The sequence below is a fragment of the Oryzias latipes genome, chromosome 1 (assembly GCF_053564925.1).
Source record: "Oryzias latipes strain Hd-rR chromosome 1, Olatipes_Hd-rR_3.1".
Taxonomy (NCBI): domain Eukaryota; kingdom Metazoa; phylum Chordata; class Actinopteri; order Beloniformes; family Adrianichthyidae; genus Oryzias; species Oryzias latipes.
In genome coordinates, this window is record NC_136237.1 from 17,530,256 (window position 1) to 17,544,496 (window position 14,241).

Consider the following 14,241-nt stretch of genomic DNA (forward strand, 5'->3'; position numbering starts at 1 on the left):
GTTTTGAAAAATAAAAGTAATTTTCAGGAATCAAAATGAAATGTTAAAAATTGGAATAATAGGAACAATAGAAAACTGGAAAAGGTAGGCACTATGGAACATCTCTGATTGGACAATGACGTTTGTCCATCATTCCAATCAAATGTTATGTGGCATGAAGTTGAATATCATCATCCAATTAGTAATGTCCACAGTACTAACCTTTTTCGGTTTCATTTTGCTCTCTGTTTTTTATTTTGATTTCTGAAAATTACTTTTGTTTTCTGAAAGGTTTCATTTTTATTTAGTTTCATTTTTTTATAATTGTGTTTTGTTTTCTTGATTTTTGGTTTGATTATCAAAAATATAATGTAGCATTTTCATCAATTGTTTTGCTTTTTTAATTGTCGCTGTGATCTTTAATGGGTTTTAGCCCTTACTGATTTCTTAGTTTGATTTGTACTTCATGGCCACCTAATAATACTGTGATTTAATGGTTCTGTCTACTATTTAAAATACAATGTAGTTACAGTGCTGTGAATAGCTGTACTAATATTAATTACCTAATCTTCTGTATATTTTACCTATTAACAAGGTAAAGTAAAAAACTTGTAAACACAATATTAACTGTCTGTGTTTGTTTTCAGAAATGTACTGGAGCTAAAAAACTGCTTTTTTTCATTTGTATTCTAAATTTTTAAATATGCTGCATTCTCTATGTGTAAATGTTTCCAGATAAATAAGTCAGCTCTCTGCTTTTGTACTGACCTGTAGTTGCAGAACTGGTCATTTCAGAAAGAATAGAGGTCATAGTTGTTGAAGATAAAGTTGATGTAGGTCCTAAAGTTGGAGGTTCAGTTGTGGTTGATGGTGATGGATTAACTCCAGTTACAGTAGTTGTTGTTGGTAACAAAGTTGTTGTAGAACTGTTATATGGAGGAATCGTGGGATCAACTTTGCCTTTTAGGAAGCCCAATCTTAGAATATCAAGCTCAGACTGGTTTTGACTTCTGATCCACGTCTGCACCAGAGTTTGGTTTTCATAAGACTTCAAATCTGGGAGGTTGGTGCCGAGGAGACCTTTAACTTCACTTGCAGTTAGACTCTGGGGGGAACAGAGCAGATATATTTCACAGTGATGCCGTAAAATATATCCACAGAAACAGAAGCATTCATAGTTAAGACATAAACATAACACTGACCAGCACAACGTTTTCATCCAAACTGGTGAAGGTGGCCAGGTCCATGTTAACATCAGAGACCACCAAACTACGAATATAATTAGCATTTGCACCTCCTGTGGGAAAAGGAAAAAATTAGCTCTGTGAGGATATTCTTATGTGCATGTGTGTAGATGGAAATGTTTACTTACCAATGTATGGTTGTATGAGCTGAAAAACAGAAACTGAGCTTGTTGTAAGGTTGAATGCTTCAAAGGAGATAGTGAAAAACTCTTTCTTTTTGTCAGTAGTGCAGCTAGAGATGTCCAGAGAGTCAACTTCTCTGCAGGAGAAAGAGACATTGTAGCGCATAAGCAGAGTTTAAACCCAAGATAATATTCCAAGTTGATAGTTCCAACAATATACATTTATAATATTGCTCATGCAGTTCTGATCTAGTCTGTGCGTCCTTTACGTGCGCCTCCAAGGGTGTATCTTCATGAGATGTGCTCTTGTCCTGGCCATGGAGAAGCTCTGATTTCAACTTACAGTTGGAAACATCCCACCATTAAAGTTTTTTTTGATCATGAAAGCCTCAAGCCACGTTCACATTGGCCGTGTGATGCATGTCCAAGAACATGCTAAAAAAACAAATTCTTCAATGTGGGGTTAGCGTATAGTGTTTACACTAGGCTGGACTGCTACTAGACGAGCCCGTATCCACCATGCACCATGGAAGAGGCTTGGTGTGAAATGTTAAAGCAGTGCAAATCTCCTGATTCTTGTTTCAGGCTTTTTCTATTGGGTTTTAAGAGTTTTCAGCTGTCGTGCAGATCATGAAGACCCCGCTACTCCCCGGCAAGGATCTAATGTCTGAGTCGCGCCTGTTTATGTCATCCATGCATCATTTCTTACCTGAAGCTTTGTGATGAAATAGTCCTGATGACATCCACATCTAGAGAGCACAGATTTGGTCCCCCAATAACATTCAGCTCTGCACTGCCTAGTTTGTTTCCTCCCACAGCCAGATACTTAGAGATGATAACCTTAGCCTGGAGGAGAAGAAATGTGCTCTGATCAAACAGCAGCCCTTAAATGCTGTACACAGTCACAACACAAGTACTCTGTTTGCTCACTAAGCTTGGGTCCCAGCCTCCATTTGAAGAGTCCATCAAAGCAGCAAGCGTGTCGATTTTACTGATGGTCCATGAAATAATATCTTGAACTGTGGCAACTCGAGAAGCTGCACTTAGGAGCTGAACCTGATCTTCTGGAATGATGGAGTTTTCAGCCTGTAATTGCACAGAAATATGGTCAATTGTATGCAATGTTATTGATACTATATTGAAATCAAAAAGAAAGGATCTAAAAAAATTGAAGCAATAATGGAGATTTCAGGCTGGAATGTGTCTTGTTCAAGTCTCAGCCCACAAGAAAAAAGCGGGTGTTGGTTCCCCCTCTAACCCAAGATTGTGCCCAAACACAATCCAATCAAAATGTATATGACACAGCATCAGTGATAAAACAAATGTGTTTTACAGAGGATCATTGCTTACGTCTTGCAGTTTCTGGAGAACAATTCTGAGGTATTCCACCTCATCCACCTCTTCTGTGATGCCATCCAAGTTGTCTTTGACAGTTGAAACTGACAGACAGTTGTTGAATTGGTTGATGTTATAGTCAAAGGGGAAGGTGGGGTCACTGATTGTGACCTGAGTGATTATTCCAACTGTGCACTCTGTGAAAATAAATCAGAAAAAACTTACACCAGAAAGTAAACAACAAGATAAAGACACATTTTCAGAGGCAGACAGACCTGCAGTTTGGTCTGAATCACTTTTGATGGACTGTCTTATCTCCTTCTTCAGTTGCTTCCTCTGTTCTCTACTCACTCTACCAAAGACTTTCAGAAAGTATTTCAAGAAGTTACGCTTTGTGTCCTGCAAGGAAAATACATTTATCAGCTCAAACTTGATCCTCCATCCATGAGACCTTCCCTTCTAAACACTTGAATGCACGTGTTACTCACCTGATCAAAGTGCTGATAGAAAGATGAAGGCAAATGCAGAGTTAGCATCCCAAGGTCTTTTAGAGTTTGTTCACTCCATGTTGAAGGATCTCTGATTGTGATATAACAAACAAAGCGTTTTTTTAAGTACACTATCGTCTTTGAAAGACACAAACTCCTATTTGTAATTGTAGAATTTCAATAAGTTGCAGTTTACGTACCCATAAGGTGTATTTCCATTGGTCAGAAGGGTTATAACTGCAGTTGATTGACCAACAGTGAGATCTGGACAGTTCTTGAGTTGTTCCAGTATAGATGGATGAGAGTTTTGGATGTAGGAGCCATCAAGAATGCAGCACATGTTCCCCAAAACTGATACATTATCCTCAGTTAAACTTGTGCTAGTTATTCCCTTAAAGCAGAAGAAAGTAAAACATAAATAGCTATAAAAAAAAATGCAGTCTCTCTCAAAATGTGTTGCATCTGACATATACAAAAAATAATATCATATTTAATCAAAACTTTTTCTAAGGTACTTATTTACATTAAGGCATTTTGTTATTACAGTCAAGTAAATGATTGAAAGGATTTTTGTCTTCAAATTTGTTGGTCTTGCTCTAGACTCACCAAGCAGTTCCTTGCATTATCAAACAAAGCAGACTGTCTGTATGTCAGTGCTGGAGAAAAAATGGAAAAGTCGGCATCAGCCAACTCTTGAAAATAAGACCTGCAGCTGCTCCGTGGCACCAGAGAGTAACTGGAAGAAGAAAGAGAAAACAGCAGTCATAACATTGAAGTCTTTGTTAATAAAAAGCTAAAGTTTATTTGTGATCATAATACAGTATAAAGAAATGATTCTTACTCATAGTAAAGCAACACATCTGGAGGATAGAGGGAAAAGCTGGTGGCATCCGACTCTTCTTTGATTTGGTTGTACATGCAGGTCAACTGTTGGGCAAAAGAAAAGAGTATCCCAAATTAAATATTGTCTGAAACTAGAAGTTTCTTCATAGATTACCACAGTGTTTTTAGTTACTTGGACACTCTTTTAAAAAACTATTTATGGCCAGGTTGCAAGGTCTTTTTTTACCTTTAAGTTTTACATGCTTCTTACACTTTGGCTAAAGAAAGTGACACCATCTCAATCTCAACAACTGGGTTATAGAGCAATGAGGAAGAAATCCTTCCATTTACATGAATTGACAGCTATTAAAAGAACCTTGATAATAATGCAACTTTGAAATGTGTCAAAGGAAGAACTTCAGGAAAGTCTTAAGAAACTGCAGTTTAACAAAAAAGGAATTTAATTTTTGAACATTAATTAAGGGATATCTCCAAGTGGCAAATAAATGCAAGCAGCACACACCTAGAGACAGTGGGGGCCATAATTGTCATTTCCGCAGGGGTTTCCTATAATATTGATGCTTGAACCTGTACAAATACACATATTTAGGAAATACATATGCATTCTTATCATCTTACCTGAGTCTCCACCAATGGAACCTTGTTTGTCCCTTTTCTCCGACAGGCTTTAATCAGATTCTTGATTTGTCTCTTTCCTAAAGATCTTACTGTTGTGCATGTAAACCCTTGTAGCACAGAGGAGGACAAGCTGTACAAACAAACAAACAAACAAACAAACAAACAAACAAACAAACAAACACATGAACACATTAGCAAATACATTTCTTTGACTTATTAACTTAAATGTTTAAGTTATTAAGGGGAGAATCTCACTTGTTTGGACCTCCCAGCTCAGCTGTCTCAGAGTTTGCTGCTATTATATCAAAGAACAGTACAACCTAGAAAAAAATAAAGAAATAAAGTCACATTTAATTTGTAGAATTTACATGAAAATGTTGAAAAATCAGACTTTTTAACAGGTGAACCTACCTGTTGGGGTTTCCATTTCTTTCTATTTAGTTTGATGACCGTGCTGATGTCATTTGGGAACTGCAGCAGGTAAACTCCAGGAATCTCAGTAGCCAAATTATCTGGAACATTTTCTATGATCTGCAAACTGTTGGTGTTTAAATATATAATCTGTAGAAAGAAAAGAAGCAGGAAGACACAGATTATAAATATCAACAAGTCATTTCACAGCTTCACGAGCTCTTTCTGACAATAAAGTAGATTTGAAGTTTAATTATGTAAGGCCATGTGAGTCAAACACATTTTTTGACTCACATTATTTCGCTGTTATTTGGTTAACTTTGAGGTTTAATTAACAATACAAGCATTGAATTACTTATTATAAAACCTAAATCCCCTAAAGTCTTGTTCAATGCCACTTCATATTTGAAAAGACTAGCATTACAATATTCTTCTTAATATGTTCTGAAGTTGACATATCCAAGTGCTGTTCAAGTGTTTGTTTTACCTGTATCACAAAAGTCAGCTGAACAATCTGTGGAGCAGACAGGATGTAGAACAGGACTGAGGGGTTTCTGGATACAGTGACAAGATCAGAGCCGCTGATGCTGCTGAACACAGTTGATGGTACGCCAGAGATGAGGGAGCCCAGGTTTAGCAGCGAGGCTGAACTGTTGATCTGATTGGATGTAGAAGGTCAAAAAATACATAAACGTAAACACTTTGTCCAATGATTTTTGTTTAGTTGCTAATAAACACAATCTAACACAGTACCTGTACAAATCCTGAAGACAGCAAAGACAGGATAATGGCTTTGGCCTGTCCTTTTCTCCAACCAATCACATTGCTGAGAATGTTGAGAGAATCCACCAAGTCTGAAGGCTTCAAAGACTTTATCTGGCTTATGGACAAGCTGGTGCTTTCATTACCGAGGGCAGAAATAACTTTGGCATCAATGTTCTCACCAAAATTACTTGCCAAGGCAGCAGCAATCTATAAAAAACAATGCATGAGTTGTAATTCCAGTAAATTGTATGTGTAGATGTTCAACACAGTCATTTAAAATAGTTGAAGAAAATATCAAGAAGCTTTCAAATGATGATGGTGATGTTGGTTTGGTTTGGGTTTCATGTTTTCCTTCCATGCAAATATCAGGAGAAAAACTCTTTAGCTAACTTTTACATGAAATAAACCTGTCATCAAACTTGTTTCTAAGGATTAGATAAAATACATATAAACCACTCTGTACTTCAGTTTTTATTTTGCTCATATCAGTTGTCCCTTGTTATACAGTACATTGTTCAGTTTTTTAGTCTTCTTGTATTTTAGTTTTATACATGTATTGAGAAATCTGTACTTTTAGTATCTCTGTGTTTTCTTCTTGTTTTATTTACCTGTGGATCTAGGTCTGTACAAACTCTGTTGACATTTCCCAAAACCGTCAAACTTTCTTGTGAAGTCAACTGAGTGAACACCCGGCCAGGAGCAAAGCACTGACCCAATGAAGGAAGGCTTCAAAGAGAATGAACACAGGTTGGGCAGTTTAAGGTCACATACTTTGTGGAAGATTTGTGGCTGTATGGAAAATATGTAAAAATAAATAAATAAATAAATAAATACATTGGTGTGTTAAACTTACCCAAGTGGACTGAAGTGGATGTCTTGCTGATAAACTAACTGAATGTAGTAGATGACTATTGTCACATCCACCTTATACTGATTAAGAAGCAGAAGATTCTGAGGATTCACTGTGAACAGCTGCAGGTCCTGAAAAGAGAAGAAACCAATTCACTCTATCAGCTTTGAAACTGTGGATATGGTTTTATTCTGACAGAAAAAAACAGAAACAGAACAGTACTTTAGGAATGTCCACATGAGATAAAATACCTGTTGAGATCCAAATGACTGAAGATCCACCACAGTGAGAAAAGTGATGAAAGAGCCGATGTACTCTGCAAACCAGGCTGTGGAGTTCAGCTCTGGGTTGTTGCTGTCGTAGCACTTTGGTGATGTTGCTGTTTAAAACAAATAATAAAAATATATTAGAACTATTTCAAGCTACAACTTCTCCCATCCATCCATCCATCCATCCATCCATCCATCCATCCATCCATCCATCCATCCATCCATCCATCCATCCATCCATCCATCCATCCATCCATCCATCCATCCATCCATCCATCCAGCTGAATCCCTTTGGGGTTGCAGGGCTGCTGGGGCCAACCCAGTTACATTTTAGTAATACCAGGGTACATCCTGATCAGTTCGACAGTCTTTCACATGCCTGCACACTCATTTTCACATTTCAGGACAGTTTAGAATTATCAACCAAGCATTAAAAAAAGTTTTTTGAAATGTGTGAGAAATGTGCTATCCAAATTCCACATGAAAAGGTTGGATTTGAACCAAGGCCTTCTTGATGTGAATCAGAGCGCTTACCTAAAGTTTTAATTACAAACTTGGAAAATCAGTTTTATAGTTTATGGTTATTTATTTATTCTACATTTTTTTTTCATCTTCATCAAAATGTGGTACAATTTTTTTCTTTTTATTGAAGACAAAAAACTCATTTTATTTTGCTCCCATTCAAAACAGAACATTGTAATTTAGCAATCTTTTAGATATAACATTGCATTTCAGTTTTTTGTGCTTACCTGCAGTATCCTTTCTGCTCAGGTAGATCTTGATGAATTGTGTGTACACAGATTCTTGCTTAGAAAGAGTCATCTGAGGTTGTACTTCACTCAATATTCGCAAGCTATTTTTTAAAACACATGAGTAGGACATTCGATGAATACACAACATATAATACTGTGACATTATAAAATAATTAGTCAGATTTTCAGGTATATTCCCTACTAATATTTGTTGCATTGCTTACATATAATGGTAGGAGTTGCACTGCAAATCCTTTGTTGCAAGAATTGAGAGAAAGTTGGTGGAAACAGCAGGCAAGAATGGGCGAAGGCGAACGTTAAACCACAGCTGCAGCTCAGTGAGATTATTCAGTGTGTTTGTGCTGAAAAGATCTGGACTGATTGCTTGTATGCTGTCCAAAATCACTGACACTGCAGGATTGTTGGGGTTGATTGTCTGCAACAAATACAAACATTGTTTGTAAGCTTGGTAAAATGCAAATAAAAAAAATAAAATGTAAAAAAATATCTATTCAACAGTGCATAATATATTGAAATACATTTTCTAGTGTAAGGTCAAATGTCTATTTAGTAGTAACTTATTCCAATGGTTTCCAAATATTTAACTAAAAGTCAGTCATACTGCAGTGGTCAGAAGATTCAGAGCTGCATTCAGGATCCCGGAAGTTTTACAGAAGAGAAGATTCCAGGCCGATATGGACCCACTTGAGTTTGATGACAGATCACACTTCAGAATCTCTACCAGGTCCTGTGCTGTTAAGGCTGAAAGCTGTTCAACATTAGAAAGTGAAATCATTAAATGAACCACCTTTACTACAGTAGTTTCTAATGTGTCGCTGTCTTACAGAGGCACAAGCAAACTCTTCCACAGAAAAGTTACAGAAGCGTTTGCTCATCTTTCCACTGTTGAGGAAGACTTGAAGATCTGTGCTGTAATTTGGAATTGAACATAATAATATTATTTGGTTTTTGCTTTCAGGTTAAAGTTAAATATTTTTGTTATAAAATAATTTTAATAAAAGTTTACCTGTTTACTCCAACACATGTATTTGATTCTGTGGAAAAAAAGGAAAACATTAGTTTTCTAGAAAGTGTAAACTAAAAACTATTAATTACTATGAATTAATGTCCTCATGCATCAAAACCACTCACCATTTTCTGTGATACCTCGGCACTTCAGAAAAAAACATGTAGGACATTTTTAGAGTGCTATTCAAAATAGACATTTTTAAATGATAAAAAAACAAAAACAAATGCCATTTACCTTTCCTTTGTTGTCATCTAAAAGAAACAAATAAGAAAATTGTAATAAGAAAAATGAATTACGTGGACCAAGTAGGCTATAAGTCCATTTTGTGTTTTGACTGATCTCAAATAACGGCCCAGAGCAACAAGGCTTTAGCCAAACATCTTCATTGTTTTGTTACAATAGGTAAAACTACAGTGGCCCTGAAATGCAAATCACACCAAAAAACCACTAGACGCAATAACACATTGAAAATCACAACGACAACTAAAAAGAAATAAAATTTAAATAAAACAACAGTGCATTTTAGGAATCAAAAGAAATGTCCAGAAACAAAAAGACAATTCCAAAAAAAGAAAAAATGAAAATGACATGTTTTGAAAAATAAAAGTAATTTTCAGGAATCAAAATGAAATGTTAAAAATTGGAATAATAGGAACAATAGAAAACTGGAAAAGGTAGGCACTATGGAACATCTCTGATTGGACAATGACGTTTGTCCATCATTCCAATCAAATGTTATGTGGCATGAAGTTGAATATCATCATCCAATTAGTAATGTCCACAGTACTAACCTTTTTCGGTTTCATTTTGCTCTCTGTTTTTTATTTTGATTTCTGAAAATTACTTTTGTTTTCTGAAAGGTTTCATTTTTATTTAGTTTCATTTTTTTATAATTGTGTTTTGTTTTCTTGATTTTTGGTTTGATATCTAAAATATAATGTAGCATTTTCATCAATTGTTTTGCTTTTTTAATTGTCGCTGTGATCTTTAATGGGTTTTAGCCCTTACTGATTTCTTAGTTTGATTTGTACTTCATGGCCACCTAATAATACTGTGATTTAATGGTTCTGTCTACTATTTAAAATACAATGTTACAGTGCTGTGAATAGCTGTACTAATATTAATTACCTAATCTTCTGTATATTTTACCTATTAACAAGGTAAAGTAAAAAACTTGTAAACACAATATTAACTGTCTGTGTTTGTTTTCAGAAATGTACTGGAGCTAAAAAACTGCTTTTTTTCATTTGTATTCTAAATTTTTAAATATGCTGCATTCTCTATGTGTAAATGTTTCCAGATAAATAAGTCAGCTCTCTGCTTTTGTACTGACCTGTAGTTGCAGAACTGGTCATTTCAGAAAGAATAGAGGTCATAGTTGTTGAAGATAAAGTTGATGTAGATCCTAAAGTTGGAGGTTCAGTTGTGCTTGATGGTGATGGATTAACTCCAGTTACAGTAGTTGTTGTAGGTGATAAAGTTGATGTAGATCCTAAAGTTGGAGGTTCAGTTGTGCTTGATGGTGATGGATTAACTCCAGTTACAGTAGTTGTTGTTGGTAACAAAGTTGTTGTAGAACTGTTATATGGAGGAATCGTGGGCTCAACTTTGCCTTTTAGGAAGCCCAATCTTAGAATATCAAGCTCAGACTGGTTTTGACTTCTGATCCACGTCTGCACCAGAGTTTGGTTTTCATAAGACTTCAAATCTGGGAGGTTGGTGCCGAGGAGACCTTTAACTTCACTTGCAGTTAGACTCTGGGGGAAACAGAGCAGATATATTTCACAGTGATGCCGTAAAATATATCCACACTAACAGAAGCATTCATAGTTAAGACATAAACATTACACTGACCAGCACAACGTTTTCATCCAAACTGGTGAAGGTGGCCAGGTCCATGTTAACATCAGAGACCACCAAACTACGAATATAATTAACATTTGCACCTCCTGTGGGAAAAGGAAAAAATTAGCTCTGTGAGGATATTCTAATGTGCATGTATGTAAAAGGAAATGTTTACTTACCAATGTATGGTTGTATGAGCTGAAAAACAGAAACTGAGCTTGTTGTAAGGTTGAATGCTTCAAAGGAGATAGTGAAAAACTCTTTCTTTTTGTCAGTAGTGCAGCTAGAGATGTCCAGAGAGTCAACTTCTCTGCAGGAGAAAGAGACATTGTAGCGCATAAGCAGAGTTTAAACCCAAGATAATATTCCAAGTTGATAGTTCCAACAATATACATTTATAATATTGCTCATGCAGTTCTGATCTAGTCTGTGCGTCCTTTACGTGCGCCTCCAAGGGTGTATCTTCATGAGAAGTGCTCTTGTCCTGGCCATGGAGAAGCTCTGATTTCAACTTACAGTTGGAAACATCCCACCATTAAAGTTTTTTTTGATCATGGAAGCCTCAAGCCACGTTCACATTGGCCGTGTGATGCATGTCCAAGAAAACGCTAAAAAACCACATTCTTCAATGTGGGGTTAGCGTATAGTGTTTACACTAGGCTGGACTGCTACTAGACGAGCCCGTAACCACCATGCACCATGGAAGAGGCTTGGTGTGAAATGTTAAAGCAGTGCAAATCTCCTGATTCTGGTTTCAGGCTTTTTCTATTGGGTTTTAAGAGTTTTCAGCTGTTGTGCAGATCATGAAGACCGCTACTCCCCGGCAAAGATCTAATGTCTGAGTCGCGCCTGTTTATGTCATCCTTGCATCATTTCTTACCTGAAGCTTTGTGATGAAATAGTCCTGATGACATCCACATCTAGAGAGCAGAGATTTGGTCCCCCAATAACATTCAGCTCTGCACTGCCTAGTTTGTTTCCTCCCACAGCCAGATACTTAGAGATGATAACCTTAGCCTGGAGGAGAAGAAATGTGCTCTGATCAAACAGCAGCCCTTAAATGTTGTTCACAGTCACAACACAAGGACTCTGTTTGCTCACTAAGCTTGGGTCCCAGCCTCCATTTGAAGAGTCCATCAAAGCAGCAAGCGTGTCGATTTTACTGATGGTCCATGAAAGAATATCCTGAACTGTGGCAACTCGAGAAATTGCACCGAGGAGCTGAACCTGATCTTCTGGAATGATGGAGTTTTCAGCCTGTAATTGCACAGAAATATGGTCAATTGTATGCAATGTTATTGATACTATATTGAAATCAAAAAGAAAGGATCTAAAAAAAATTGAAGCAATAATGGAGATTTCTGGCTGGAATGTGTCTTGTTCAAGTCTCAGCCCACAAGAAAAAAGCGGGTGTTGGTTCCCCCTCTGACCCAAGATTGTGCCCAAACACAATCCAATCAAAATGTTTATGACACAGCATCAGTGATAAAAAAAATGTGTTTTACAGAGGATCATTGCTTACGTCTTGCAGTTTCTGGAGAACAATCCTGAGGTATTCCACCTCATCCACCTTTTCTGTGATGCCATCCAAGTTGTCTTTGACAGTTGAAACTGACAGACAGTTGTTGAATTGGTTGATGTTATAGTCAAAGGGGAAGGTGGGGTCACTGATTGTGACCTGAGTGATTATTCCAACTGTGCATTCTGTGAAAATAAATCAGAAAAAACTTACACCAGAAAGTAAACAACAAGATAAAGACACATTTTCAGAGGCAGACAGACCTGCAGTCTGGTCTGAATCACTTTTGATGGACTGTCTTATCTCCTTCTTCAGTTGCTTCCTCTGTTCTCTGCTCACTCCACCAAAAACGTTCAGAAAGTATTTCAAGAAGTTACGCTTTGTGTCCTGCAAGGAAAATACGTTTATCAGCTCAAACTTGATCCTCAATCCATGAGACCTTCCCTTCTAAACACTTGAATGCACGTGTTACTCACCTGATCAAAGTGCTGATAGAAAGATGAAGGCAAATGCAGAGTTAGCATCCCAAGGTCTTTTAGAGTTTGTTCATTCCATGTTGAAGGATCTCTGATTGTGATATAACAAACAAAGCGTTTTTTTAAGTACACTATCGTCTTTGAAAGACACAAACTCCTATTTGTAATTGTAGAATTTCAATAAGCTGCAGTTTACGTACCCATAAGGTGTATTTCCATTGGTCAGAAGGGTTATAACTGCAGTTGATTGACCAACAGTGAGATCTGGACAGTTCTTGAGTTGTTCCAGTATAGATGGATGAGAGTTTTGGATGTAGGAGCCATCAAGAATGCAGCACATGTTCCCCAAAACTGATACATTATCCTCAGTTAAACTTGTGCTAGTTATTCCCTTAAAGCAGAAGAAAGTAAAAAATAAATAGTTATAAAAAAAAACTGCAGTCTCTCTCAAAATGTGTTGCATCTGAAATATACAAAAAATAAAATCATATTTAATCAAAACTTTTTCTAAAGTACTTATTTACATTAAGGCATTTTGTTATTTCAGTCAAGTAAATGATTGAAAAGATTTTTGTCTTCAAATTTGTTGGTCTTGCTCTAGACTCACCAAGCAGTTCCTTGCATTATCAAACAAAGCAGACCGTTTGTATGTCAGTGCTGAAGAAAAGATGGAGAAGTCGGCATCAGCCAACTCTTGAAAATAAGACCTGCAGCTGATCCGTGGCACCAGAGAGTAACTGGAGGAAGAAAGACAACACAGCAGTCAACATTGAAGTCTTTGTTAATAAAAAGCTAAAGTTTATTTGTGATCATAATACAGTATAAAGAAATGATTCTTACTCATAGTAAAGCAACACATCTGGAGGATAGAGGGAAAAGCTGGTGGCATCCGACTCTTCTTTGATTTGGTTGTACATGCAGGTCAACTGTTGGGCAAAAGAAAAGAGTATCCCAAATTAAATATTGTCTGAAACTAGAAGTTTCTTCATAGATTACCACAGTGTTTTTAGTTACTTGGACACTCTTTTAAAAAACTATTTATGGCCAGGTTGCAAGGTCTTTTTTTACCTTTAAGTTTTACATGCTTCTTACACTTTGGCTAAAGAAAGTGACACCATCTCAATCTCAACAACTGGGTTATAGAGCAATGAGGAAGAAATCCTTCCATTTACATGAATTGACAGCTATTAAAAGAACCTTGATAATAATGCAACTTTGAAATGTGTCAAAGGAAGAACTTCAGGAATTTCTTAAGAAACTGCAGATTAACAAAAAAGGAATTTAATTTTTGAACATTAATTAAGGGATATCTCCAAGTGGCAAATAAATGCAAGCAGCACACACCTAGAGACAGTGGGGGCCATAATTGTCATTTCCGCAGGGGTTTCCTATAATATTGATGCTTAAACCTGTACAAATTCACATATTTAGGAAATACATATGCACTCTTATCATCTTACCTGAGTCTCCACCAATGGAACCTTGTTTGTCCCTTTTCTCCGACAGGCTTTAATCAGATTCTTGATTTGCCTTTTTCCTAAAGATCTTACTGTTGTGCATGTAAACCCTTGTAGCACAGAGGAGGACAAGCTGTACACAAACAAACAAACAAACAAACAAACAAACAAACAAACAAACAAACAAACAAACAAACACAAACATATTAATATTTACAATACATTTCTATTACTTATA

General features: G+C 36.5%; 1 protein-coding gene across 1 annotated transcript; it reads right to left on the reverse strand.

The window, feature by feature from the left end:
- Positions 1–603: 603 nt before the first annotated feature.
- Positions 604–14,134, reverse strand: LOC111947365 (uncharacterized). Its single transcript, XM_023954333.2, has 38 exons — positions 14,007–14,134; positions 13,387–13,472; positions 13,154–13,283; positions 12,747–12,937; positions 12,547–12,637; positions 12,334–12,457; positions 12,074–12,255; positions 11,653–11,808; positions 11,432–11,568; positions 10,731–10,861; positions 10,561–10,655; positions 10,040–10,463; positions 8,941–8,957; positions 8,829–8,850; positions 8,704–8,731; positions 8,522–8,606; positions 8,299–8,445; positions 7,901–8,112; positions 7,674–7,777; positions 6,907–7,034; positions 6,659–6,786; positions 6,414–6,531; positions 5,794–6,012; positions 5,528–5,698; positions 5,041–5,190; positions 4,885–4,949; positions 4,630–4,759; positions 4,010–4,095; positions 3,775–3,904; positions 3,369–3,559; positions 3,169–3,259; positions 2,956–3,079; positions 2,696–2,877; positions 2,276–2,431; positions 2,055–2,191; positions 1,352–1,482; positions 1,182–1,276; positions 604–1,084 (listed from the first exon to the last, which is right to left on the reverse strand). The coding sequence occupies exons 2-38, from the start codon at positions 13,461–13,463 to the stop codon at positions 695–697; spliced, it is 5,175 nt and encodes a 1,724-aa protein (XP_023810101.2). The 5' UTR covers positions 13,464–13,472; positions 14,007–14,134; the 3' UTR covers positions 604–694.
- Positions 14,135–14,241: the final 107 nt, after the last annotated feature.